This window comes from Pyrgilauda ruficollis, unplaced genomic scaffold, assembly GCF_017590135.1.
Source record: "Pyrgilauda ruficollis isolate IOZ18807 unplaced genomic scaffold, ASM1759013v1 scaffold74, whole genome shotgun sequence".
Lineage (NCBI taxonomy): Eukaryota > Metazoa > Chordata > Aves > Passeriformes > Passeridae > Pyrgilauda > Pyrgilauda ruficollis.
Window position 1 is genome coordinate 3,536,460 of NW_024529266.1, and position 25,957 is coordinate 3,562,416.

The 25,957-nt window shown below is 37.4% G+C and overlaps 1 protein-coding gene across 6 annotated transcripts in view; it reads left to right on the forward strand.

Moving 5' to 3' along the window:
* Positions 1-25,957, forward strand: part of SMARCA2 (SWI/SNF related, matrix associated, actin dependent regulator of chromatin, subfamily a, member 2) — a 116,890-nt gene that overhangs the window by 64,318 nt on the left and 26,615 nt on the right. For all 6 annotated transcript variants that reach the window (XM_041486086.1, XM_041486090.1, XM_041486091.1 and 3 more), the window contains 6 exons: positions 25-71; positions 1,445-1,611; positions 3,137-3,300; positions 4,054-4,281; positions 7,686-7,763; positions 13,315-13,533. In XM_041486086.1, the coding sequence (XP_041342020.1) occupies positions 25-71; positions 1,445-1,611; positions 3,137-3,300; positions 4,054-4,281; positions 7,686-7,763; positions 13,315-13,533 (903 nt within the window). The remainder of the gene's footprint in view (positions 1-24; positions 72-1,444; positions 1,612-3,136; positions 3,301-4,053; positions 4,282-7,685; positions 7,764-13,314; positions 13,534-25,957) is intronic.

Below are 25,957 nucleotides of genomic sequence, written 5' to 3' on the forward strand. Positions count from 1 at the left end.
TGTTTATTGCTTATAACATTGCAGGAGTCCTTTGCTGAACATCTGGGCTACTCAAATGGTGTCATTAATGGGTAACTGTCTGTTTTTCCTGCTGTCCATAGTGTTGTACTGGAATTAATGATTACATTCTTTTTCTGGAAGCTACACATTATTAAACTCAAGCATTTTATACAGAGGCAAAGGAAGTACAGGGCATATGTAAAGCAAAACCTAATAGTACTAGAAGTGTTGCAAGATCTTTTCATGACTGTCCATCTCCTTCAGGATAGCAGTCAGAAAAGACTCATGTCTTCCTTTCCCCTTATTTTGAAATAATATACCAACTGAAGTTCATTGGGATGACTCTTCAGAGATATCTGTTAGGATTTTCTTCTCTTTATTGTTACTTTTGCCTTCTACTTTTCCTTTTTTACTATCTCTTTTCCAAATTAAAGTAGCATTTCTTCCATTATCTGAAATGAAAAAAGATTGTTTTATTTTTCTTGACACTGTGCAGCTATCAATTTAATGGATGCTTTCTAAACAAAGTGTGTATCATCCACCTTTCTTCCTGTTTAGGTACTAATGGTATATTTTTCACCTTGTCTAATATACCAGATTATTTGCGTACTTAACTAGTATACCAGAATACTTGTCTCCTAAACAGTTCAGTCTTTGGCTGATTACGGATGTGTGCATATCAGAAGGCTATGTATCTTCTGGATTTTGTGCCATTGCTAATGGTAAATTGTATTTTGAGAGTGCAGACTCAAGGTTAGAGAAGAGTTGCATGAAGTTTATTTCTGTAAAGTTTATCACTGTGGTGTTGATTTAGACGTTCTGTTTACTTCTATTCATTTTCTGGGTTGTGAGCTGCATTTCAGTGCTAGTAGTTGGTTTTGGAATTCTTGCATAGAAGACAAAGGAGTAGCTAATAAAAGCAGCTAAACACTGTTCGGGATGACCAAGGTTATAGGGCTCAAGAGCATATGTCAGACTCCTGCCACTTATCTCCATATATTAGTTCAGTTTGCAATATTTCACTTCCATGTGCATGATAGTTGAGTGGAAAGGGGGTAATTTCCAACAAATGCCTGATGAATACAATTTAAAACTGCAGTTGCGATTGAAAATTGTTTATAATGCCAGTTGAAAACAAAACAGCAGGTGAATTTCTAAGCTTACAGAATGCTTATCTAGCTAAGAAATAACATTTGTTTTAATAAATAATGAAAAAGAGTGATTGAAAGTCAGCACAATTTCTGTAATTGAAGAAAATTCAGGAAAACAGGCTTCACGTGTGTTTATTTTCATCAACATGTGCAATTTTAAAGAAAGAAAAGTGCTATTAGTCTTGTTTAGATTAAGTAAATTAGTCTTTTTGTTATACTCTGACATGATAATGACTACAGACTTTTAAATGTGGGCTTATTCTGGTACTTACTGTGCTTCTTCTCTCCAACAGAGCTGAACTTTATCGGGCCTCAGGGAAGTTTGAGCTACTCGATCGTATTCTACCAAAGTTACGAGCTACTAACCATCGCGTACTTCTTTTCTGTCAAATGACATCACTCATGACCATTATGGAAGACTACTTTGCATTTCGAAATTTTCTTTACCTGCGTCTCGATGGTAAGCTAAATGGAAAAGGATAAATACTAAGATAAGAGGTGGTGTCCTTCGTTAGTTTGGGCATGGAGCCCTGGGTTCTCCTCCCAGTGTTTTTATACCAGTGCTGTGCTGTGACTATGTAAGAGTGAGAACAGATTCAAAATACTATTTTACTATGAAGTTATGGACCAGTTATGTGCGAGTGGACCCTTCAGTGGCAGTTTATTAGAATTTCCCATATTCTTCCAGACAAGGAAGGTACTGAGACATACTTTTGCTTCTGTCAGTAGAAGTATTTGTCTCTGTCTCTTTCAGTGTTTTCTTTCATCTGTTTAATCTGCAGACCATTTGGTCAATGGATTCTTTTGACAAACACTCAGGTCTAGTCCAGAAATGCAGCATATGTATAAATTTGCTGCTTGGAGGCTCGTCTCTTTTTCACAGAGGGTTTAAAATCCAAGGTTCCCAATCAGTTATCACTATCTAAGTTGCCTGAAAATATTCTCATGATAAGAGATGATAATGCCAGTGTTAGGCCTGTAATCAAATGGAATAAATTCATTTTTGTCTGAAATTCAGTTATCCTTCACAGGATAGCTGAATTTCAGCGTGATGCCTGAATTTCACAGGAAGATCAAAAGCCTCAATTTCTTCATGTGTAGATATGTTTTATTACTTCAAACAAAAAGATGGTTTAGAAATATTTTAGATACTAATATCTTTATTCTGCTCAATGTTGAGTGTTCAGTGTCTTTGTGGATGATCTGGATGAGAGGATTGAATGTACTCTCAGTAGATTCACAGACTGCCCTTGGGTCACAGCAGCCCCAGCTGGACATCTGTTTGCAGCTGGGAAGTGTAAATAAATTACTCTTCTTGTCCTTGCACACACACCTTTCACTTCTATTAAGCTGCCTTTTTCACAGCTCACAGGAGCTTTTGTGTTTTATTTCCTCCCCATATACTGCTGAGTGGGGGAGACAGGGGTGTGTATGTGGAAGCCAGCTGTGGAGCAACCCACCATAGTAAGAAAAAAAAATTTGTAATGTCATCTTATATACATATATCACCCTCAAGATGGGACATGTTAAGAATTTGCAGTCTTTTGGTATTAACTATGACTCCAAAGGCACATAGTGACATTTTGATAAATCTCTATATAAGTAGCTTTAAAAAATATTTAATGCTGCTCTAGCCAGAAGGCATTAATCAAAACTAGAGCTCTCTTCTGTTTGTATATAGTAGTTTCAATTGAAATTTATGTGAGTTATAAAAAGGTATAACAATGTTAGCCAACATTTTAAGATCTACTTTAGAAATATCAAAACAAATGCATTTAAAGAGACCTTTAGAAGTCCATCTCGTAGGTGTGATAGGCAGTTAACCTAAGCATTCATGGCCAGTGTTACAGAAAATATGGCAGAGATGTCAAAAAGCAGTGCACTAAAATAACCCTTTTACATGTAGTTTTAGCAACAGACATTGTATTTATATTATTTCAGTTCACAACTTTATTATAAGATATTTTAATTTTTTTTTTTTTCAGGCACAACAAAATCAGAGGATCGAGCTGCTCTGTTGAAGAAGTTTAATGAACCTGGATCACAATACTTTATCTTCTTGCTGAGTACAAGGGCTGGAGGGCTAGGCTTAAATCTCCAGGCTGCTGACACTGTTATAATCTTTGATAGTGACTGGAATCCTCATCAGGTTGTATTTATTTTCTTATCTTCATAAAATGTGCAAAGAATCCATGATGCTTTTTTGAGTTGCTTCTTTAAATAGATGATGTAGTGTGGGATGAAAGAAAAAAGTCCAAGTAAGAGATAAAATGCTGCTTTGAGAGGAATTAGTTAGGCAAACTGCCACAATCAGGAAATGTTTTGGTTTGAATTGGTGAAGTCATTCTGTGCCTACATAAATATTTAGTCTGAGTCTTGGGGTATCCTGGGTGCTAGGAGTGTTATAAAACTGCTTCATTAGTATAACTCATATGTACTCATTCGTTAACCCTTAGGATATAATAACCAGACCACTAGCCTTTGATAGGTAATACTGTAATACTTCAGTAAAGGTTACACTGAATGCTACCTGTCTCATGAAATTAGGTGACCATGTGAGTGCAGTAGTCTTGGCCTGAGGCCATCTTACACTGTGGTGGTTCGTAGAAGTACAGATACCAGAAAAAGAGGAAATCACACCTCTTTGGCTTGTTTTAGAAAGACAGAAGGGGTAACTGAATTATGCCTTTGCCACCTTTTTTTTTTCTTATTTATAAGAAATTAAGTTTAGTATCCCTGAAGTACATAGTTGTGTGTGTGTTTTCAGCTATTGTGCAAATGTATACAATTCACATAATACTCAGTGACGTCATGTGAAATGTAAGGAAAGGGAGACTAAAAAGAGTTTTACTCTCTGTATTCACTCTCTGTTAAATTACTCTCTGTGTTCTTTGCCTAATAGGACTTGCAGGCCCAGGATAGAGCTCACCGAATTGGTCAGCAGAATGAAGTTAGAGTCCTCCGACTGTGCACTGTGAACAGTGTGGAAGAGAAGATACTTGCTGCAGCAAAGTATAAGCTGAATGTAGATCAAAAAGTTATTCAGGCAGGAATGTTTGATCAGAAATCTTCAAGCCATGAAAGGAGAGCATTCCTCCAAGCTATATTGGAGCATGAAGAAGAAAATGAGGTAAGGTAGTTAGAAATAATTACTCAGGAAGTACTGACTCTTCTTTTATTCATCATTTACAAAGATTGTCATAACTCTTGAAATTAAAAATTTCATTATAATTTCTTACCATCCATTTAGAGAAATAACTTAATTTTTATCTTTTTTAAAGTCACAGTAATAGGTTGTAACCTAGTGGTTATGATGTAATGGTTATGGTTAAATCTTAGTGTAGAATTAGGCATTGCAACTTAAAATGCATTGTGCCCTTTATAATTTTGGCAAATAATTGCATTCAAACAAAGGGTTTTTTTTCCAGAACACATTATAAACTATTTTCTAAGTCCAGTGTGTGCTCAGCTAGGCAATTTGATTTTCAGATATGCTGAGCAGCTGGTACTACCTAGGTTCAGTTTTGAAGGACCCTGCTTATTGTACTTCCTTTGGAATCTATTTAAGAGTTAAGGTCCGCTTCGATATGCCTTGGGCTTAGGACAAGCCCAAAAATAACTGTTTCTTTCTGGTGCTGTGTCCAGCCCAGACTTCTCATCACCACTTTCTCTTTGAGAAGTAATTAGCTGTTTAAAAAGAGCTGTCAAGTCTTTTCTTTTAATAGTGGGAAGTAAGGTTCTTTTAATAGTGGGAAGTGAGGGACACTGAGTGTCCCTCTCTTTTCATTGTGTTTTTTTATGGAGCTCTGAGTATGGAATGATGAGCTTATTCTTTCACCTGTCACTGCAGACTCTTTTCTTAATTTGAACAAAATTCACTATTTGGACAAAAGCCATATTTGGAAGAAATTAAATAAATGTGTCAGTTATACTGATGACAAACACAGAGAAATTTTTGATCAGCACTGACTTTTTCCCACTTTGAAAATAACCTGTACTGGTTAAAGACAGTTTCTGAGACCGGTCTTGCCTCTGAGGGGAGCTTGTATGTCTGAATAAGGAGCACACTGGTGGGAGATTCTGCAGCCTGTGTTTCACTAGCATCCTTCATTACATGGAGTAAAGTTTCAAAGAACAAGGAATTTACTTCTTCAGTCATTAATCCTTTTGTGTAAACTCTTCATTGTGCATTTAGAAAAGCATGATTAAGATGAAATTTTGTATTGTTTTAGTATTTTTCATAGAAATTAAAGAATAGTGACAAAACATTTTAATCAGTAATTGTCTTTTATTTGTGGTGTTAATACAGAAATTTGGTGATATACCTATATACCATTTTTGATTGAGTAAACCTGTAGTTCTAAGTCAGACCACAGTTCCTATATTAGTAGGAAACCAGCAGACATTTTCAGTAATCCTGTGAATTTTTTTAAAAATCAGAGGTACATTTGTTTCTGAAGCATTTATCTGACACTGTTTCAGAAGTCAGGGCTGCTGCTCAGGTCTGTGTAATATGCCTCATTTTATAGATGACTTCAGAACAATTTGTTTCTTGTGTGTTGTTCAAATACATTTAATCTGCCATCCTGAAGCAAGCAGATTTAAAAACGGTTTATTTGCCATAGCCCAGCATTAGCCTTTGAAGCATTGATGTTGCAGTCTGACTCCAAGCTGAAGCTTTCAAGTAATACTTCTTTATGAACAGAAACTATACAAAACTCTGCCCACACACTCAACCTCTTAAGGACTAGGAGGAATTGAATTTGCACCATCCTGCAATGGTCAGCCATTGCTCCTTCATTGCAGCAGCACTGAGTGTCAAGTGGGAGATAGATGGGAAAAAAGTAAACCTCTCAATTAAAAGTTAAATTATCAACAATATTGATGCAACTTTGACTTACAAATGTGGACTAGCACATCTAACAAAGATATTGTTTACTGATAATCTAGTTAAATATTCCATTCTAAGCAAGATTTAAACTTTTCACACTGGTATGTAGAGTACTATGTTCTGTTCATCCTTTTTCCATATTTTTTTTTAAGTTCAGCATCAAGACGCCCCTTATTTTTCTTTCTTCTTTCTTTTTTTTTAATTAATTTCTTCTTTTATCAGTACTAGATAAAGCAGAGAGGTAATTTCTGTGTATTTAGAAAGATTCATTAGAATAATAACAATATATGATAACTGTTAGAAGTTACTTATTCATAGTGTAATTTTGTGTTGGCAGTTGAGTTTATTTATAATTTTTTCTTCTGCAAGGCCTATGTGTTTGGCAACAGCCTAACTGCTGATAATGTGGACACTGTTGTTACAGTTTCTTCTGTAAGATCACTTACTTTTTTCAGGTCAGAAGTTACTCTGAGATAATAAGGAAGTATGTGGCCCTTTCATGATGGTCTCATTTATAAAACAATCTTTTTTTCTCTCTGTGAGTAACCATGTGACTTCCTTTTCATGAAGAGTGAAGGAGCAATGACTAGAAGTGAAGGAGCAATGACTAGAAGTGAGAAGAACTTGCTCTCTAAATCACTTTCCCAGTTGCCTGGTTCATGTTAAAATCTAAATTAAATGTTCATTAAGGTACAAAGGTGTTCCTTGAGAATTATATTAAGGAGAACTGGTTTGGGTTTTTTCCTGAGGTGTAGAAATCCAGACACTGGAGGGATGATGTGTGGAAGTATAGATGACTTATTATTTCTGAAAAATAAGCTACAGGATATGAACTTTTTGAATGCTATATGCAGCGTTCCTTACTCCCATTAAAATGGGCTCAAAACATGAGTTTCTAGGAAGAATTTTAATTCTGTATCATAGTGTAATATAGGTTCAGAAAGCCCTGTGTAGAGTGACCTGTTGTCTGTGATTTCAGAATAATTCAGGGAAGAAGACTGAATATTTTGGGCTTTGTTTTAAAGTGGGTATCATAATGGTTTCAGCTTTAACATTTTCAGTTGAACACTACAGTTCTAAATTGTTTTTCTAGTGTCTGTTTCTGTTTTTATGAAATAATCCATTTTGTCTGCAGTAAAATTTTCACGTCTCAATTTGTAAGCAGAAAATGGTCAAGAGAAAGTGATTCGGCAGGGTTATTTTCTGGGATAAAAACATGTTTTGTTCTTTTCATTTAATCAGGAGTTTTTCAGTCATCTTGCTTTGATGGGAAAAACTTCAAAATCTAGAATGGTATTTCTGAAGGAATGTTGTAGAATAGCAGAACGGAAATACATCCGTTTTAACCAAAGCACTGACTGTGCTTCTGACCCAGGAAAACCACAAGCCAAAATTTCCTGGTTTTGTGTTTAGTCATTTAATCATTCTCAAAATTTGAAGGTAGTAATAAGTCTCATTTGTCATTCTTACCATCTTGTTTTGTTACTTCTGAATAGCTGAACACTTTGGAAGGTTTAGTTTCAATTTAAGTGCTCCCACATGCTGTCAGAGAAAGACTGTCAGTGGAGCTCCAACTGATGGAGGCTGTTAGTTCAAGGTGCATGTCAGTACTTCCTAATAATTTTATCCATCTTTCTAACCAGGAAGAAGATGAAGTTCCTGATGATGAGACACTGAATCAGATGATTGCTCGACGTGAGGAAGAATTTGATCTCTTTATGGTGAGGATGGGTTATCATAAAAAAATAATTTTCTCTTGTGTTTTTAAGAAAGGCCTTAACCTTTTTGTCACTCAAGTTAGTCAAAACTTTACTGGAGAAGTAGGTTTTATTTACTTGTGTTGTTCATCTGAGGAAAAAGTGTAGTCTGCTTAAATACAGAGTTCCTCAAATGACACAGAGTCTTCAGAGATTGCTTGCTGTCAGTCAAACAGTGACAGTCTAGAGGAAGAGTTTGACACAACCTGAGAAATTTATAGTTCAAAAGTGTCAGTCACAGTTTGGCTTGCTAATTCTACAGCTTGCTATTACTTTTCAACATTTCATCTTACTTTTGGACTTTGATATTGCCAAGGACAACTACAGGAACTTAACAAGGTAGTAAATTAGTAGACTAACAATGCTGTTTGCTTGGTGAGTTAACTGGGGTATTGTTGATGGTTTTGTCAAGAATCCAGTTAGCTGCATCTCTGCTGCTACAACTGTTGGAGCAGTTACCAAAATAGAGTGTTGGTTCAAATGTGAGCCGCTTGTTTTTATTAGTACTTACCTTTTTGTTTATGCCACTGATAGAATTTTTACTGAAATGCCTTTGTAGGTATGGCTCTTGCCTTTTAGTATTTGTACAGTCTGAGGATTGCTAGAGGACCTCTGGGCTTCACTGACACCAGTACAGGGCAATACTTAAGTACTGAAGGTAAAGCACCATGCCCTCTAATTCTACAGAGGCTGCTTTCTTCTGCAAGATGGAACAAGACAGACACTTCTGTGTGTATAATTGGAAGTGTATCTGGTGGTATCCACAGAAACAACTGCTGATAGGACCAATGCAAAACCTGTGTATCCAGTACGGGTTTTATTCCCTCAGTGTCTTCTGCTTACGAATTCATCTGTAAAAATTTGCTGTTACACAAGCATGCAGGGGCCCTTTTTGTGTAAGTTACAGTTGTTCACATACGCTGTTGGAAAAGGCCATATTCCCCCATGTGACTCTTCTTTCGTCCTTGTTGATTTGCCAGTTCAGCGTTTTTGTGCTAAGCTTCATTAAGTGTTACTCAGAATTGAAATCACTAACGCCAGGTTGCACAGAAAAGGAGTGCATACAGACACCTGTCTTTTTAAACTTTTCCATCAATGATCTGAGTGTAAGGAGATTTACATGACACAAACCATTGTGGTTTTGGCCATTTGATCCAAAACTCAAAAGAAGTAATTTCATCTGAATTATTGACTGATCATACCCTGAGTTTTGTGAAGGTGGATTTTCTTCTAGAAAAGAGCTTCTGATTTCTCCTTCAGACCCAGAAGGAAAGAACTAATCCATGGTTGAAAGTAGCTGATGAATTTATATCTGTTTTCTTCAACTTTTTTTAGTATTAAATTTGAAGGCCATTTAATGTAAAAAAAGTTGAGGAGCCTAGAATAAAGACAGTTTTGACAGAATCACAGAACATGCTGATCTGGTAGGGACACATAAGGGTCGATTCTAACCCCTGGCCCTGCACAGGACATATCAAGAGTCACACCATGTGTCTGAGAGCATTGTCCAAACACTTCTTGAATTCTGTCAGGCTTGGTGCTGTGACAGCTTCTCTGGGGAGCCTGTTCCAGTGCCCCACGACTCTCTGGGTGGTGAACCTTATCCTGATATCCAGCCTAAACCATCTCTGACACAACATCAGGCCATTCCCTCAGGTTCTGTCGCTGGTCAAGAGATCAGTGCCTGCCACTCCTCTTCCCTCACAAGGAGCTTGACTGCAATGAGGTCTCCCCTCACTCTTCTCTGAACTGAAAAAAGCAGGTGACCTCAGCTGCTCCTCATAAGGGTTCTTCTCAAGGCCCTTCACCATCCTCATGGCCCTCCTTTGGACACTCTGCAATAGTTTTGTATCTCTCTTATACTGTGGCACCAAGAACTGCCCCCAGCACCGAGGTGAGGCTGCCCCAGTGCAGAGCAGAGCAGGACAATCCCTCCCTTGCCCAGCTGGCCGTGCTGGGCCTGATGCCCCCCAGGACACGGCTGGCTCTCCTGGCTGCCAGGGCACTGCTGACCATGTTCAACTTGCCATCAGCCAGGACTCCCAGGTCCGTTTCTGTGGTGCTGCTTTCCAGCATCTCATTTCCCAGACTGTCTGTACATCCCAGGGCTGCCCTGTCACAGAAGCAAAATCTGGCTCTCAGCCGTTATGAACTTCATACGGTTGGTAATTTCCCAGTCCTCTCATTTGCCACGGTCTCTCTGCAGTCCCTCCCTGCTTTTGAGGGGGTCACTAGCTCCTCCCAGTTTTTTTATTGTTTGTGAACTTGCTTAGTGTCCCTTCAAGTCCTGCATCCAAGTCGTTTATGTGGGCTGAATGTATGTTTTTCATATTAATTTATGTGGAAGTTTTTAAGGGAAAGTAAGGAGTTGGTAGTAAAAATTTTAAGAGACAAAACTACATGCATTGAAAGCCAGAGTTTGAAAATAGTAAGACAGTAAGACTGTAGTTAAATATTAAGAAATAATTTAAATTGTTAATATAAAAAATTGTTTTAATTTTTTGTAAGCTGTTTCTTTATAAAAAAAAAAATATGAAAAGCAAGTTTGGCAGTCAGAGCTGTTTGTCTTTCTGTCAATATTTCAAGTCTTGCATAGTCAGATAAAAAGCAAAAGGTAGTCTGTATTTTCCTTGCTGTAGTGATACCTGTGCCACTTCATTCCCTTTTAAAGTTGTGCTTATGTAATCAGAATTCAGGAGTCTGCAATACCCAACAAAAAATGTGTTTCGGAGTCTTAGGTGTGTAAAAGCATGTATTTTACTTAATTTGAAGTGAACAAGAAAGATCAGTTCTATGAGCATCTCTTCTATAGTCACTTTGCAGGTTAGAAGTGTTGCTTGATACAGGACCTGAAATGTATCTGTGGAGCTAAATAACTGTTCAGAGAGAAGGTGTGTGTAAGTGGGCTTTGTTCCTGTGACTTTTAGAGGCCTCACATCGTAAAAAAAATTGGAAAATACTCAGAGAAAATTCAGGGGGTTTATGTGATCTGTACAACTCTTGTAATTTCATAAGAATGCTTCAGTAAGTTACTTCTCTGGAAAAGAAATTGTTCCCTTTAGTGTTAAAGCTACTTAAATAAAGTAAATAAAACATTGAAAGAATATGATTTTCGATATAAAATATGCATTTCAGGCAGAAGGCCAAATAGTACCAAAACTCCAGTTGTGCTAATACAGTTTATCTCCTTGAAGTGAAAATGGCAATCTACTAGAACTGGGTGTATAAATGACAGATTTTACACTGAGTGGCTTGAATGTTTTTTTTCAAGGACTCTCTTAGTTATAATTTTGAAGCTTTTACACTGAATGGGTTTGATGTTTCTTCCATGGACTCTTCTAGTTATAATTTGGAAAGTTTAAGATAACCATCCACAATTCACAGGTCAGCAGGCTCCGTGGTTTTTCTAAACTGGAAATTTTAGGCCTTGAGTGCCAACATTGAAGTTCTTTGCTTAGGTTTAAGTAGTGGTAGCATATTATTTTTAGCATTTAGGCCTTATTGAGGACAGTGAACATAATAATTATTAGTTATATAAAAATAATTTAGATGTGTCTTGGAAATACAGGTTTTGGAAGGATGTAGGAAGATAGAACTGGAGGTTTCCCAGGTGTAAATATGGTTTGAGTAGTATCCTCAGAAAAAAAATGTCAGTTTGTTTCTCTCATATTTCAGATTAACTGAGATTGTCTTTAATTTTGCTTCCCAAGCACTATTATATCAGAATACAGCTATTAAAATATTCTATCTTAGTGTTCAGTTTTTGTGTTAGACAAAGAAACATAGTCATTGGGGAAAAATTAGAAGGTTTCAGCATTGACTTCATGTTCTTAATGGAATTAAAATATTATGTCTCTTCACTCATGTTCTTGGCTAACTAATAGAAATAGAGAAATCTATTTCCTTTATCCCCTTTGAGCTGTCTCGTGGTGCAACTGTCTGGTTGTTACGTTAGAATAAACCAAGCCACATGTTTGGCTTGAGTAAGACTTCTTGAAATCAATTCATATTGAATGGGGTGTTCTTTAATAGGTGAAATATAGAAGTCTGCTATAAAAAACTACAGGCTGCACAGCCCATTCACTGTTGTCTGAATAATGAGGCACAGGGAAAGTGCCCATGTATTTATAGTTGCTTCTTGAATGTAGTTGGACCTGCAGACTGAAGACCACTTCTTGCTTTCTGCTTTTCACTGAGTTTGGAAATCAGGTAGTGCACAAGGCAAGGTGATGAAGACAAGTTGCAAGATGCACTTCCTGAGGTCATATTTTAGAAATGGTCATGTTTGAGAAGTGCCGAGATGAGAGAAGATTCATCATATTCAATGGTGCCATTATCAAGTCTCAGTTTTTAAATTTGACTGAGTTTGAGCTGTCTCTCTGGAGAGAGAATACCTCTGAATTAATGCATGTCCGTGTTTTGGCTAAGGTTGTAAAAGGATGATATGTCTAGTCGGCATCATATGTTAAGTGCAGCATCTTGTACACAAGGGAGACATTTGTACATAACTGAGAATGGGTTTTTTATGAAGTTTTAGTGGCCAAAGCAATAGCCTCATATGATGCTACAGCCAATTCTGATGCCGGTCTATTTACATAATTTTTTTCAATTACAAAAGTGAAATGTCGGTGGCCATCTGGTTGTTTTCTCTGCTTAGCACCTGATTACTGAATGTTAAGTACTGTATAACTCTGCAAAAGGCCAATTTGAAATGCCTATTCATATTACCTGATTTGAGTACTTAAGACAATGCAGGTGCAGTTCATGGGACCATGAGAGCCAGGTCAGTATGTCATCGATAGAGGTGGATGCTTCCCCAGGAGGATTATAAAACACCTCACTGATGAATCTACAGTAGATTATAGGAATGTATCCTCTGTCTCCATGTCTGAGCTATTGTTCACCACGCTTGAAATGAATGATTATTTAAATTTCAGCTGAAAGTCTTAACATCACCTTCTTATGTTCATACCACTTCACTTGTGTTTTGATTTTTGTCTCGTAAAGCAATAAGATCAGAAAAAAATTCAGGGGTTGAAGCATGTTGGCTTTCTGGCTCAGTGTAAACAAGCCTTTCTCTGAATTTTTTAGTTCTCCTTTGATTCTTTGTTTCTTATACCAACTTTTAAATTTTCTTTCTGATACCATCTTTTAAATTTTTTTCTGATAATCAGGGTAACAAAACTAGTGTATTTTTATTACTCTTTTTTGTTACGTAGTAGTAAAAACCTTATGGGGACAGCAGTGTTCTTGTGATCTGCATTATGCCACTTGGCTGTGTGTTGTCTTAGTTCCTTCAGTGAAAGCTAGTTATGAATAAAACTGGAAATGAACAATTGAGTGTAACTTCTTTTTACAGAAGCATTTTAGAAGTATTTAGGAATATTATGAAAGAGAGATAGCTGGAAAGGACTTCGTTTAAAGTTTCAAGCGTAGTTAGAGAGGTGGGCATTGACATAGTTCATTTAATAATTGCCTTTAAAACTTTTTTATCTGTTGCCAATTGCCATTGCAGCGCATGGACATGGATCGTCGCAGGGAGGATGCCAGAAACCCTAAACGTAAACCTCGCTTGATGGAGGAGGATGAATTACCATCCTGGATTATTAAGGATGATGCTGAAGTTGAAAGGCTTACATGTGAAGAAGAAGAAGAGAAAATATTTGGAAGGGGATCCCGTCAGCGCAGGGATGTGGATTACAGTGATGCTCTCACAGAGAAACAGTGGCTGCGGGTAGGTTGTTGGTTGGTTGTTTTTTACGCTTGAAATTTTCTCATTTGTGAGGGTTTTTCTTCTCATTTTGGACACTGCACCAGGGAGAGCACAATTTTAGACCTAAAATATCCTCATTATCCAGCTTCTGCTGCTATGTTGAAGATATAAGTAAGTTTTGAACTGCACTGCAGAAACTTAAATCAGTGTTACTATGTGCTGTGTCAGTACTATGATAGCATTCTGTTGGAACTGGATGTTCCATCTTCAGGTAATTTTGCAAGTGTCATCTTTCAGATGCATGAAGAATTGTTCAATATTCATGAAAACCATTAGGCAATGTATATTAAAACTTTCTGTGCCACACAAACTTATTATATTTTTAAATGCCTGTATTTAATCCTTTTAAGAATTCAGAAATTTTCACTTAATTTTTTTTCTCTAAGGCTATTTTATTTCCAACTATTGAGCATGTATTAGCTCCACTGAGATCAAAACATTTGATAAATGATTTAAGAATTTAATACCTGAAAGCAAAGATTCTACAGAAAACTAACACCAAATCTGGGATTTTATCTCTTGCTGTTCTTTGAAATCTACATTCCATGAATAATAGTGCACGTATCTTTTCAGTGTGGTAGCAAGAGCATGGTAAAAAGGTGATTGTTGGAAAGGCTTTTCAAAAATTTGATTATAGTATGATTTCCAAAATTTATAAATTAAATATTATAAGTGCAAAACTAATTTATATGGTTTGACAAAGTAAGTTTTGTTTAAAAAATTTGTCTGTTTGATTATAGACAATAGCAACAAGAATATCCAGTGTAGATTTTGTGTAATTCGCTAAAGATAGGTAAAAATCTTACCTACTTAGTTTAAAATGGGATGTTTGGGAGACTGGTGCAATGCATGGTGCAGTACTGTACTAAGAGCTTATCCAGACCTGTTGCTTAGGGGAGAAAAGGCCTGAATTATTCACCAGCTGTAAATTTAAGCAAGTCTGTGAAACTGCAGAGGTTTGATACCTGGCATTTTCAAGCAGTCAGTGGAGAAGAAATATCTAGAAACATAAACTCCTTGGATTCTTGGAGATTCACCTTATCCTACAGTGGAAGTGCATGCAGTATAGTGTACATCTACTCAGGGTCATTTTAAGCTGCTTTTTTTAATGATGGAACGCTCTGGCTATGGCAGAACAGAAGTTAGCTTTGGCTCTTGTGTTTCATGACTTGAGTTGGCTGTAATATTTGTTTTGAGGCCTTTATTGTCAAAAATAGCAGGCCTAAAATAAATCCTCTGATCCCTGTCATACTGCAAGCAGAATCATCCAGTACTATGTCATTTATAATAGAAGTTCAGGATCTGACCTCTTCTAGGCATTTCTGAGCAGTGAACTTGGAAACCTGCAGTGGATTGTTTCCAACTGTTCGGCTTTTTATTATATTTTATTTGAATTTTTCAGTTGGATTTTAAGCTAATTATATGGTCCTAATAACTGCTCATGCGGAGTGGCGTGATACCACTCTTTTTTTTAACATTTCTTTGTCATAGGAGAGTTGACTCCCAGCTGAGTAAATTTGGAAGGTTAGCAAGCATGTTTATGCAGTCTTTGCTCCTGTTTTCTGAATCTCTTGATTGTTTTCTCTGACTTCCCATAGTTGTTCTACATGTGACTGGCATCATTCTACAAGTTTGATCAAAAGCTAGACATCAGAATTCCAGATGCATTGTCATTTGAATAAGGAGGAGTTCTTTTGCATAACTTCTGTGGTCCTTATACCTCACAGTTCAGTAGTTCATTTTCTAACATGGAAGGTAGTGTCTCATGTTAAACTTTTGAGCCAGTGTAAGACCTTAATCCTTTTCTGTGGCTCTACTTCCTTGTCAGCTTTTCAAAACTGTGTTTCAAATAGTCAATCTTCCTTCCTAAGAGGATTTAACATATGCCCTTGTTGAAGAATTTTCAAGTTTTCTTCACCAAAATTACTCCCAGTTTTAAGCCCTTCCTTGGGTGAGCTTCTGGTCAACTTGGTGCTCTCTTGAGATTTGCTAGGGATACCTTCTACTTTGTCTTTCTAAAGACAATAAAAGCACTGAACTGCTGGACCATTTGATAAAAAGCTATAAAGGGCTGCTCTGAAAATAGTTTCTTAGCAGGTCCCCATACGCCTGGTAGTAATTGTTTTCATTGTTTGCTTCTGAGATTGTGAGGCCAAGTTAGAAACCTTGCTAGGCAAGATGGTACATATACTACATATACTACCCCTTTTCAACCATGGCTTGTTATTCTGTTGAGAGAAATTATTCTCGCTTCTCTCCATTGAATAATCAAGCAAGTTTTCAAATTCACTAAGTTGCCTTAGGACAGACTGCTTCATAGTGCATTGTAATTACTACTATAATTCTACTGTATACATAGTTTACCATGCTTTCAGGTGCACTTGAGGGTGTGATGAAACAAATGGAAGCATAAGAACTGCTAATAAGAACTCCTGGCTCACTGGTAAGGTTCCAGATGCCAGTGTGACATCCATTCACAAAAAGGGTAGAAAGGAGGATCCTAGTAATTACAGACCAGTCAGCCTGACCTTAGTACCAGGTAAGATAATGGAGCAATTTATATGAAGTGCCATCACACAGCACTTACAGGATGGCCAGGGTTTAGGAGGGGAAGGTCGTGTTTGACCAACCTCAGTCTCTTTTTGTGACCAAATGACTCACCTGGTGGATGCAGGAAAGGCTGTCAATGTCTATTTGGGCTTCAGCAAGGCCTTTGACACTGCCTCCCACAGAACGCTCCTGGAAAAGCTGGCAGCCCACGGCTTGGACAGGAGCACTCTTTGCTGGGTTCAGAACTGGCTGGATGCCAGGCCCAGAGAGTGCTGGTGAGCGGTGCTGCATCCAGCTGGGGCCAGGCACCAGTGGTGTCCTCAGGGGTCTGTGCTGGGGCCACTTCTGTTCAATGTCTTAATAGACAGCATGGATGAGGGATTGAGTTTTTCATTAGTAAGTTTGCGGATGACACCAAGTTGGGGACATGTGTTGAACTGTTGGAAGGTAGGAGGGCTCTGCAGAGAGACCTGGAATGGTTGGATGGATTGGCAGAGGCAATGGGATGAAGTTTAATAAGTAAAAGTGCCAAGTCTGCATTTTGGCCACAATAACCCCCTGCAGTATTATGGGCTGGGGGCGGTGTGGCTCGACAGTGCCCAGGTGGAAATGGACCTGGGGGTACTGGTGACAGCCAACTGGACATGAGCCAGCAGCATGCCCTGGTGGCCAAGAAGGCAAAGGGCATCCTGGTCTGTATCAGGAACAGTGTGACCAGCAGGAGCAAGGAGGTCGCCCTTCTCCTGTACTCAGCACTGGTGAGGTCACACCTTGAGTGCTCTGGCCCCTCAGTTTGGGAAGGACCCTGAGACGCTGGAACGTGTCCAGAGGGGGCAGCGAGGCTGGTGAGGGGCTTGGAACACAAACCCTGTGAGGAACGACTGAGGGAGCTGGGGGTGTTTAGCCTGGAGAAAAGGAGACTCAGAGGTGACCTTATCACTCTGTACAACTCCCTGAAAGGAGGTTGTGGTCAGGTGGGGGTCGGTCTTTTTCTCCAGGCAACAAATGTCAGAAAGAGAGGGCACAGTCTCAACTGTGTGAGGGGAAATACAGGTTGGATATTAGGAAGAAGTTTTTCACAGAAAGGATGATAAAATATTGGAATAGTCTGCCTGGGGAGGTGGTGGAGTCACCATCCCTGGATGTGTTTAAAAAAAGATTGGATGTAGTACTTGGTGCCATGGTTTAGTTAAGGTGTTTAGGGCATGGGTTGGACTTGACGATCTTGAGGTCTCTTCCAACCTAGTGATTCTGTAATACTTCTTGGTCTCTTCTCATTTACAATGTAACATTGCTTGTGCACATTCAGAATAAAACTACCTCATTGGGTAGATAACGAAATATAAGTAACGTAAGTTTTCTGTTTCTTATGTTTCATGTGTATGAAACAGAGTTCTTTGTCATGCCCATTGCACTCTCAGCAGCAATGTCACTTTCATGTCTTTGAGAATTTGTTTGATTTTTCTGTAATGACATCTCTAGAAGATGTCATAATAATAGTGTACAACATATTCAAGGGAATACTTAACTATGTAAACAAAAAAAAAAAAAGGTGGTATATGCCATTTTCCAGGGGTAACCATGGGCCTGTTTTTATTGCAGTACTACAAAATAAGGAGATTTATTTACCAGCAGTGAGGGATGCCACTCACTTTTCTTCTCTTGCTGTAGCTGCTGTTGCAGCTTTATAGCTATCTTCTCATAGTGTTTTCTGAACAAAACCTTGCATTTCTGATCAGTAAGTTGGTTTCATAATATTGGTGTGTAGTACTGAGCTGTCTCTTTTATGTCTTGGGTAGTTGACTAGATAATTTTCCAAGTGTTTAGCCTCATTCAGCAGCCTCAGCTTTTGATTATGGGATAGGTGCTGGCTGTTTTTGAGTTAGACCCTGAATTCTCTGCTAATACGTGCCAGCACTGGAGAGTGTAGTTCTGGTCCTGGCAGATCCCAACAGGACCTCAAGGACAGTGTACCTTAAGGTCTGTATGCATGCCTGTACACTGACCAAGTATGTCATGCACCCTTATTGCTAGAAGATAAGTAAGTGAATGTAGAAACAAGGGACAAAATAGTAACAGAAGCCAAACCTGTGATCATAGGCAGTATTTAGTGAGATTGTGCTGCTGCCCAGAACAGCCTGTCATTCATTGACAGTCTCCCAGGAAAACTCTTGAGACAGAACCAGAAACAGGCTTCATCACTAGCTGTCGCTGCAGCCCACTGTTCTATAACTGTTGGCATGACAACCATATTTCCTTTAAAAAAAAAATCTGGAAGGAGGAGTTTGCTTCCTGATCTACAAAGCATTTATATTCTGGAAGTATTTCATGCTTTAGCAGATTCTGTCCCTGTACCACTTCTAACAGAACTGCAAAATCCTTTGCGGGTTTCCATGGCATATTCTTCTTGAGAGGGGTCATCTACTAGAAATTTGATTGCCTGAGACAGGCTTCAAGAAACAGAGGATTTATTTGAATAGGTAAAAGACTCTTAACACTGTTGGCATCTGGTTTCAGCTTCTCATGCAATTTAATTGCTGGCTAGGTGACATAAATAAAGTTGTAGTCTCTAGTTAATTTGAAATAGCTTTATATATTGGCCAGGGAAACATACCTGAGTACAAAATTAACAGCATCTCATTATGTCAGGCAGACATGTAAAAGTCGTGCTTGTTTTGCTGATCTAAAAAATTTTAAGTGAAATTCATGCATTTGGTTTGTAATTGGTCAGTCTTACTTAAAGAAAAACAGTGCTGGCTTTCACTCATACAGAATATGTGGTGGGTACTCTTTAACATAGTCACAGCATAAATTTTGTTTATGTTTGCTAAAGTTAGGTGGTATAATAAGTCAAACTGCCTAGCAGGAAAAAATTTTGGCATGTTTTTAACTATTTCCTCATCAACTGGAACTTTAACTTTTTGATTTTATACACTCTTTTATAGTAAATTTGAGTCAATTTGTTGGTACAACTTGGTATAAATTACTGAAAGTTTTCAGGTAGGTTTGTGTTTTCTTAGAGTGCTTCAGTTCTGTGTATATAACTTCAGAATCAATACTAGGAAGGTATTTTAAGGCATATTTTTATAAACTGGGGTAGTGGAATTTGATTTTACAGTAGTGTTTTGCTGGTGGTTAGGGTCAGAGACAGCTTATGGGATAGTGTAGTTTACTATAATGCAAAACTGCAAAGAATTAAAAAAGGATAAGCAATGCACCTAATCATTACTACAAAAAATGCCTATAGTGATTAAGAAAGGTTACAGTTACCCTACTTCACCCTTCATCCAGATCTACATATCAGCCCTGGGGAGGTGTCACAGTGACGGACTGGAGAACCACGCCCAGCAGCTGGGAAATCCTGCGGTGCATCCACATTTGTAGGCCACGAGGTTTCTGACTTGCTGTGAGAGTAGCCCAACTTTTATAGTAAGCAAGCTACCATTACCTCTAATACAGAAATGTCAGGTTTTATCCTCCTGTTGGGCTTCTCCCAAAGGCTGGCCAGGGCTCAGGGAGGAACCAAGGGATCTTTGATCCTCTGCCCACAAACAAAGCCAGATGTTGCCTTGTCCTGTTTCTAAATACAGAATGGTAAATATGTGTTTCACCAATGAGCAGGTACATCTATCATATTGCTAATAATGCTTCACCGATTAATGGATACGTATAACTTCTGGTTGGAGGGTTCATCTAGAGGTCAGCTTTGGCACAGGGCCTGTTGTTTAGGCCTTACTACATTAAGTACTGAAATACCTGTGTGTAGAATTAGCATTACAGTCTGTAGTTGTTTTAGTCTGTATTGGAGGCTGAAATTCATAGAAAGAGGGGAAAAAAATGTTTTTACCCAGTGGATAGTTTATCTCTGTAGTTCATGTACATAATACCCCTGCACCCCTGGTTTTCTCTCTTCATTTCTACTCTATAACATTTCTGGTTGCAATGGCAAAGTTTCCTGAGTTGCTGCTAAACCTGTTTCACAGTCAAGTAAGTGAGTATTTGCGCAGGACATTTGAAGAAAATTGCATTTTGATCTAAACCCTGCTCTGTAGTATTGAATTGCAGATGCAATTGAATTTGTTAAGCTGTACGGGAAAATAAGTCACATATAAAAGGCTGTTACTGGAAGATTAGAAAGTCCACCATCCCAGGGTGTTGTCTATTTTGTGACCAGTGTTCATCAGAATGCTCCAGGTACTATTTTCTCATATTCATTGTGAGGCTGATAAGTTTTATGCATGTGGAAGCTGCTTTTTGAAAGGTTATAAAATTGGACATGACTTCAAGGCCTCATTGAACCATTTTTGTATTTGGTATACTTATTATCTATCTTTCATCTCCTTTTCATTAAATTCAATTCAGAATCTACTTAAGAAAAGGAAAAAAGGGTACTTTCACATTGCAGTGAAATGAAAACTAGTGAGGCAGAAAGGGTATTTTCTTGGTTTTTCATGGATGAGAGGGAATTTAAATGCATCTGCCTGATAGCTTTGGTTCACTATTTTGGCAGGATAGCTTTGTTAGTTTCTAAGGGAAAGAGCCTGGGTGGCTTTCTCAGAAATTCTCCTGTCTTTTCTCAGAAAATGGAATCAGGGTCAAGAGTATTAATTTTGGAAACTAAAAAAGTACTTTGAAATGCTTCTTAAATACTTCAGAGTTATTCTCCATAAAGAAGTTTTTATTGTTTGATAGTTTTTTTTTTTTGTCAGAAAGACTTCCAAGTCAGGAAATCTGAACAGCTGTTTACAAGGAGTACTTACCAGTAAAAGAGGTATTTTGATGCCATATTTTGATAGGATTCTTTTTATTTCAGTCTGTGATTTTGACCTTACAATGTTACATGTAAAGTAGCATAACACATATTAATGTGCCTTGAAGTGGAATTGTAGATCTGTTCTCCTCTAGAAAACCTTAAATAGTAATGCCAAATAAGTACTTACTTTTAAAAAATGTGGGGAGTACTGTTAGCAATAGAATAAAATAAACTTCATTTTCTTTGAAATAGTTGTATCCTCTGACATATCGAGTTTATATAGCGTGGAAGTTGTGAGTTAAAAATCTGGGTTTCATGTTTTGTTATATTATTACTGTTTCAAGTGCAAAAATTTTCATAAGAAGAGTTAGTCCCTATGGTTAAGATGCCAGAAATACTCCTCACATGGAAGGTCAAAATTCCAGTCAGCTGCCTGAAGGGGATTGAGGGGAGACCTCATTTCAGTTAAAACTTCCTCATGAGGGGAAGAGGAGGGGCAGGCACTGATGTCTTCTCTGTGGTGACCAGTGGCAGGACCTGAGGGAAGGGCCTGGAGGTTTACTTGGCGAGGTTTAGGTTGGGTATTAGGAAAAGGTTCTTCACACAGAAGGTGTTTGCGTACTGGAAGAGACTCCCCAGGAAAGTGGTTACCAAACCTGACAGAGTTCTAGCAGCATTTGCACAATGCCTCAGGCATGTGATGTCATTCTTCTGGTGCTCCTGTACAGGGCCAGGAGTTGAACTCTTCCAACTCAGGATATTCTATGACTCTGAAACTGAAACAAAACCAGCTATTAAGTAATTCAACAAACCCACATGAGCCAAAGTCTGCATTGAAAGTGTAAAGCATTTTAGTTGCTGGAGGCATATGACAATGGAACAAGAAACAGCGACCATTTTAGTATTTGGGTCCACTGCATTGTTATGTTCTGGGACATGACTTGAAAGTAACAATGATGGGTGATACAGTAGCTAGCCTTCCGTCACCTATCAGTTTTTTAATAAAGGCATTTTCATATGTTGATTTGCATTTGCAACATCGGTAAGTTACCCATACCTTTCAAAGTGTGTATTGTGGCCAAAGTAATTATTCACTCTGTGAAAAGAGAGCCATTTAATATTTTCTCTTGTCATCAGAGGCAAATTGTGAGACCTTTATTGTAAAATGCCTTATGGAAGGCTTTATGCTGATGTTTTTTATGCAGTACACATACAGGCAAAATAATTCTTCTGATGGATTGGTGTATGTATGCAGGACTCTGCTTCTTCTATAGAAACTACTTCTGTAGCAAATTAAATGATAGCAATTTGTCTTTTTTTGTAAGTAAACAAGTATGGAAGTACTAACTTAACAGATACACAGAGGTTTCAGTCTGAATTTCTCAAAAACCATTCAGCCAATGCTTAGGCATGTCGTGACTGGCAGTTAGCTTCCTGAGTCATCCTGAAGTACCCCACTTGATGAGTACAGTAGTGCACTTACTTATTCTAGCAGTAAAATTTTAACCTTAAAAAAAAATCCTACAAAAACTTGAAAGTAACCACAAGCATGTGATTTTGTCCATACTCTGAAATTGGCATGTTTAGCAAGTTACAGGTCGTGGTTCCATGGCTATTCATTATGTATTCTTTTCAGAGGCATCTGACATTTTTAGCTGGGTTTCAAATGCAGAACAAAGGACTTTTTTGTTGCTTACAGGCTTTCTTTAGTTTTTTTGTAAATGCACTGTACTATACTATACTATACATTATTTTATTGAGAAACTTCATGTGCTGTTAAGTCATTGGCTTTTTAATAATTCTTTGTATCGTTTGTAGGTAATAGTTTGTGCTCATCAGACTGTGATTTGCAATGCAAATTATCCCAGAAGAACAAAGAAGCCTTCTAGACAGATACTGGTCATATTAGATTTTAACTTCTTGACGGTAATACGCATATTAAAGGGTCAGGCTCTACTTGAAGTCCTGGCATATAACTGCACCTTCAGAAGTATCCTGAAGACATGAAACTCACTGCATCAGTGCTCAAATGTAGCATCACAACATACTGCTTTGGTATAAACTACAGAAAAGATACATATAATTTAGCTTTTTTCAGCAAGTTTTCCAAAATTTGACTTAGTTTCATTCCATACAGTCTTCCTCCAAATTCTTCTAACTTATTAAAAAACTATACTGGAATTGTCATAAAGGGTTACTTCCTAGTATTTATTATTTAAATACTCTATTATTATTTAAATACTCTATTTGTATAAACAAATATTTTCCTCTTTTGGCACAGGAAGTGAGTATTCTAACCTCTTGCCATATGTTTTTGTCATATCATGCTCTCTTAACACTGTATGTTTTCCATTCTTAATTGTCTCAGTGTACTTACATTAATAATGATAGATGTTCAAACCAAATTTCCCATGTTATTGCAAAAATCCTTAAGCTGTTTTCTCTGAGTAAGTAGATACAAGAGATCTGTGAACATCCACGGAAAAATAATTAAGCTATAATGGTTTCTGAAAGCTGTTACTTTTTTTCCCTTATTATTTGCATGATATTTTATCTTTTTTGTTTTGAGTTTTTCTCAATTTTGCTCCCATTTACTTATGTTCCACATTTTAAACTTGGAATAAAAGATTACTGCTTGAGAATATGTGAACATACTTAAATATAAGAGAGAAGAAGAGCATATGAAAGAAAATATTTGATTGTATGACTGTTCGCAGTAGCTGAGTTTACTTCAACATGCTTAAAAATGCCAGTTTAAGCATTGTACAATAGGTTTCTCATGCTAAATCATTAGGAGCTATGGGTTTCAGGGCACAGAAAATTTATGCTCATCTTTAAATTAGAAGCCTTGTGTTAGTTTATTGGTCTGTTAATCAAAAAGAGAGGGAACTTCTACTGTTTCTAAAAAGAGAGAGAACTTTTACTGGTTTTCTGAGAAGTTTAGAAGGCACCGCTGAATATCTGTTTATGTGAGAGATAAATAGTTCACTTATTGTAACAGTGACTGACTTTTCTCAAAATCAGTGATTTCATGCTGGAAATCTGCTAATTATCCCTTTATGTTTTAGTCCTCATCTGTGTTGTTTCCATAATGGAAGAAAAGGCATCCTGTTCGTCATAGGAGACACTGTGCTAAGATATGGTGTCCTGCTGTTGCAGAGCAAGAGTTTGTAATGGCTTCTTACATTTTTCCAGTGCTTAGAATTGTCAGTTTTATCTTTACCATAGACCAGATGCCTGTTGCTGCAAATATTTGCAATGTTCATTGGAAACAAATGTCCTGGAAAGAGCCAAGACTTAAGTTTATTTGCAAAGAGCTGGTCTGATGAGGGTATAAACCTTGTCTTTATACCAGGTATTTTTCTAATTTAATTAGTAGGGTCTTAGAAGATAAAGGAGACAGATTTTTTTTGAATGAGGAAGGGCTAAACACCTGGCTTTTTTTTTTTTTTTTCAAAAATAATTTTTAAAAATCCATTAATTCCCATTCTCAAATTGAATTTTAAAAATCTTTTTCATAAGGAATAAAATCAAACAGAAGAAGTATATCTTTAATTGTTAGCATTATGAACTGCAAAACATCATCCACACTGCTAGTCTGCCAGTAGGTGACATTATGAAGTAAAGATTTCCTACTTTCACCGCAACCAATGAATGTCATGTTTATGAAAAGGTAAATGTCAAGGGAAAAAAAGACAAATTAACATTGCTTAGAATTACCAGAAACCTGAAATAGTAACAGTATTGTGCAAAATGTGAGATAAAACACAGCTGTAAATACTTGCCTCAGAACCTGGAAAAGAAGCCATCCTGAATAACTATTTGTTTATTAGTAGTCAGTTATAAGTGTGTTTCTGATTGGTTTTGTATGCATGATCTCGCTTGCAAAACAAATGTCTTCACCTTAGTGGGAGATGGTAAGTCCTTGGATTGCTGAATTCCTCTTTTTTCTTGGTTTTGGATGTGGTTATTATTGATGAGTATTTCCATAACTTCATTGCAGCATGTTTCCTCCTGTTCTCTGACATCTGTCTGTGAGCCTGAATGGAATGTAGGTATTAACAGAAATGCTACTAAATTAAACTCTGTTCATGAATTCTAAACTAATTAGTGAACTATTTTAGCAAATCATTAAAAATGAAATTTAAAAATTACCTCAGAAGAACAACAGGGCAATAAATCCCTTCAGTAAAAGATTTATTGTAGACCAAAAAAAGGGAGGAAGTTTTGGAAGCAAAGCCCTCAGTAAAAGCTAAGCTATTACAACCTTGATACTATTTTCCTTTTAAACTTTGGAGATGCCAGGGAAATAAAGAACATCTGTTCTTGGACAGAAACATATTTAGTGCTGACTAAATCCCAAGCTTATTATCTTAAAGGAATTTAGGAGAAAATGGGAAAATTAATCACCACCACCACCCCCTGGCACCCACTTTCTCCTGATGCCAATCTGAAAAGGTGATTTTCTTACACGATTAACTTTCCTTGCCCCTTGTGTAGGGAAGATAATCTACTTGTTCAAGAAAAAGCATAACTCTAGTACCAATTATCTCACAATGCCTTTGTCAGTATAGAGTCCTCTACACTCCTGTAGTAGGCTTTCCTGAATCGGAATTCTTAATAAGACTGATAAAAATTTAAAAAGGGGGAAACCTTCCCTATTTTCACTTCCTCACTGAGTAACACCAGTCACTAAATGCTCCAGAATCTTGTCTATGCAACAAGCATCTGCGTCTCTGACTTAGTGAGCAAAATAAAGGGGAAAAAATTAGGCATCTCTGTCATGGCTTAGATTTTACTTCAAGATGGATTGCTTGTGAATCCAAAGCTGGGAAACATGCCTGCAGTATTTTCATTACAGTCTTCCAGTGTCTTTCTTAAGTTAATTATATTCATTCAGTCTCTCAATTTTACTTCCAGTCATACTTCCAAAGATACCTGCAACTATTTCCGGTAGCAGTCTGTTAACAATATTTAGTCTTTGAGTTACCAATATGTTCTAAGGTTCTGAATTATATGAAGGTAATCCGAAATACTCAGGATACCTTGTACTTGAGTAGTGCTATTGTAAGATCCCTTTTG